This window comes from Alosa sapidissima, chromosome 18 (assembly GCF_018492685.1).
Source record: "Alosa sapidissima isolate fAloSap1 chromosome 18, fAloSap1.pri, whole genome shotgun sequence".
NCBI lineage: Eukaryota > Metazoa > Chordata > Actinopteri > Clupeiformes > Clupeidae > Alosa > Alosa sapidissima.
The window spans coordinates 26,401,600-26,404,099 of record NC_055974.1 but is presented as its reverse complement, the minus strand read 5'-3'; the positions used below and the strand labels follow the sequence as shown (position 1 = coordinate 26,404,099).

Genomic DNA, 2,500 nt, shown 5'->3' with positions numbered 1-2,500 from the left:
TGTGTGATTGTGGATATGTGTGTGTATGTGTGTGGATATGTGTATGTGTGTGTGTGTGTGTGTGGCTATGTGTGCGTGCTCGCGCGTGTGTGTGTGTGTGTGGATATCTGGTGTATGTGTGTGAGTGAATATATCTTGTCATCTGTTGGGATTGGAAGCCCTGAGGTGTCACCAGTGGGGTAGGCAGATGGCATCACTGAGACCCAAATGATTATATCTGGAGCTACGCTGGTGCATTATGGGCTGTTGCATTGTGGGATGATTGTGGGCAAACTGCGGACAATCGAGTATGCTACAAGGAATTGTGGGATAATGCGATACTGGGTGGCGTATGGACCAGGAAGTGTAGTGCACTGTCAGTATATATATATCTATGGGGGCACCCAATGTCTAGCAGGTGCAAGATGTAGTTAAGTACTATCGGATGTTGATGGGGACCTCGATAATCAGTGTGTGTTCTGCAGGGAATCATGGGACATTGGTCAGCTACAGTGTAGTTTTGTATGTAAAAACTCACTGGAGGGGCATTCGTTGGTCAAATAAAATAAAATATTTGTATAGTTTGAGTGTGCAACGACACTTTTTTTTCTTTGTTTGTTTGAAGTCTTTAATGAGTTGGTCATCACCTTAGCAAGGCGTCCATTCACCCCTAGACAAGAGGACACTCAGAAGTTACCAGAGGGACTTGCAGCAATCTCTAATACCTTTCAAGTAACTGGTTAGTCCCTCGACTGAAGAGTCTGGTGCAGTGCATTGTGGGATGCTGGAGGGTGGTGGGAGGGTGTCGGAGGCGACGTACCTGTTTGGTCCTCTTGGCCAGCAGGGCGGGGCTATTGGACAGACTGGCCCCCGCGGCTCGACTGCTGAGAGCTGGACGCAGCTCAGGAGGGCGGTCAAACAGGTCCAGACACAGGGCAGGGAACGTCTCATAACTAAGAGAGAGACAGGGAGAGATGGGGAGAGAGAGAGAGAGAGAGAGAGAGAGAGAGAGAGAGAGAGAGGGAAAGAGAGAGAGTGGAAGAGGGAAAGAGAGAGAGAGAGAGAGAGAGAGAGAGAGAGAGAGAGAGAGAGAGAGAGAGGGAAAGAGAGAGAGTGGAAGAGGGAAAGAGAGAGAGAGACCGAGAGAGAGAGACAGAGACAGAGAGGGGGTTGGAGAGTGAGAGAGGGAGAGAGGAAGAAAGGGAGAGAGAGAAAGAGGAAAGAGAGAGAGGGGGGTTGGAGAGTGAGAGAGGGAGAGAGGAAGAAAGGGAGAGAGAGAAAGAGAGAGGGGGTTGGAGAGTGAGAGAGGGAGAGAGGAAGAAAGGGAGAGAGAGAAAGAGAGAGAGAGAGGGGGAGGGAAGAAAAGAGAATAACAGGCAGAGAAAAAAACAGAGAGAGGGAGAGAGAGGATAGAACATTACATTACATATAAACTCATTACATACTGAGGACTGATGAAGCTTCAGTTCATTCTTCTGGGAGAGGGTGGTGCAGGAGGAGGAGGAGAGAAGGAGTGGAGGAGGAAGATGAGAGGAGGAGAGGAGGTGGAGAAGAAAGAGGAGGAGGAGAGGAGGAGGAAGATGCGAGGAGGAGGAGAAGGAGGAGGAGGAAGATGCGGGGAGAGGAGGAGGAAGACGCGAGGAGGAGGAGAGGAGGAGGAGGAAGATGAGAAGAGGAGGAGAGGAAGATGAGAGGAGGAGAGGAGGAGGAAGATGGTGAGGAGAGGAGGAGGAAGATGTGAGGATAGGAGGAGGAAGATGAGGAGGAGGAGGAAGATGAGGAGGAGGAGGAAGATGTGAGGAGAGGAGGAGGAAGATGTGAGGATAGGAGGAGGAGGAGGAAGATGAGAGGAGGAGGAGGAGGAGGAGGAAGATGAGAGGAGGAGGAGGAAGATGAGAGGAAGAGGAGGAGGAGGAAGATGAGAGGAAGAGGAGGAGGAGGAGGAAGATGAGAGGAGGAGGAGGAAGATGAGAGGAAGAGGAGGAGGAGGAGGAGGAGGAAGACACTAGTGAAGTGATTGATCCAGACATGATACCCATTAGAGCCCAATGACTCCTCGTTTATTCTGCTGAGCAGCACCCACGCCCTGACAGATGAGAGGGGAGAGGGGAGGTGGCAGCGGCCAGAGATGGGCACTCACGGGGGCGGGCACTTGTGCCAACACAGCCTGGCACAGCCCCAAGGCTGGCAGGAAATAGATACTGTGTCTGTGTGTGTGGTGTGTGTGTGTGTGTGTGTGTGTGTACAGTAAGTAAAGGAGATGGTGTCTGAAATATCCAACTCTGTCCTTGAAGCTGACAGAGCTGAACTCTCAATACATATACAGTACAAACACACAATAAACACACAAGTCAGTATTTCTGTATTGCTATACTACGGTCTCTTGGGCAACGCAGGTTGAATGCTGGTCCTCATTTGACTATGGATACAAGTGTCAGCTAAATGAATACATGCAAATGCTGATGCAAATAGAGACACCTGTGCAAGCATGTGGAGGACAAGAAGTGGAGATAAAGAAAGG

The 2,500-nt window shown here is 50.3% G+C and overlaps 2 protein-coding genes across 2 annotated transcripts in view; both read right to left on the bottom strand.

Moving 5' to 3' along the window:
* LOC121690252 (C-type mannose receptor 2-like) overlaps positions 1-2,500 on the bottom strand; it is a 1,098,322-nt gene that overhangs the window by 149,229 nt on the left and 946,593 nt on the right. The gene's annotated exons all lie outside the window — the stretch shown is intronic.
* Positions 1-2,500, bottom strand: part of dennd4c (DENN/MADD domain containing 4C) — a 75,356-nt gene that overhangs the window by 20,580 nt on the left and 52,276 nt on the right. The window contains exon 14 of the mRNA XM_042069575.1: positions 800-1,003. Within this exon, the coding sequence (XP_041925509.1) occupies positions 800-1,003 (204 nt within the window). The remainder of the gene's footprint in view (positions 1-799; positions 1,004-2,500) is intronic.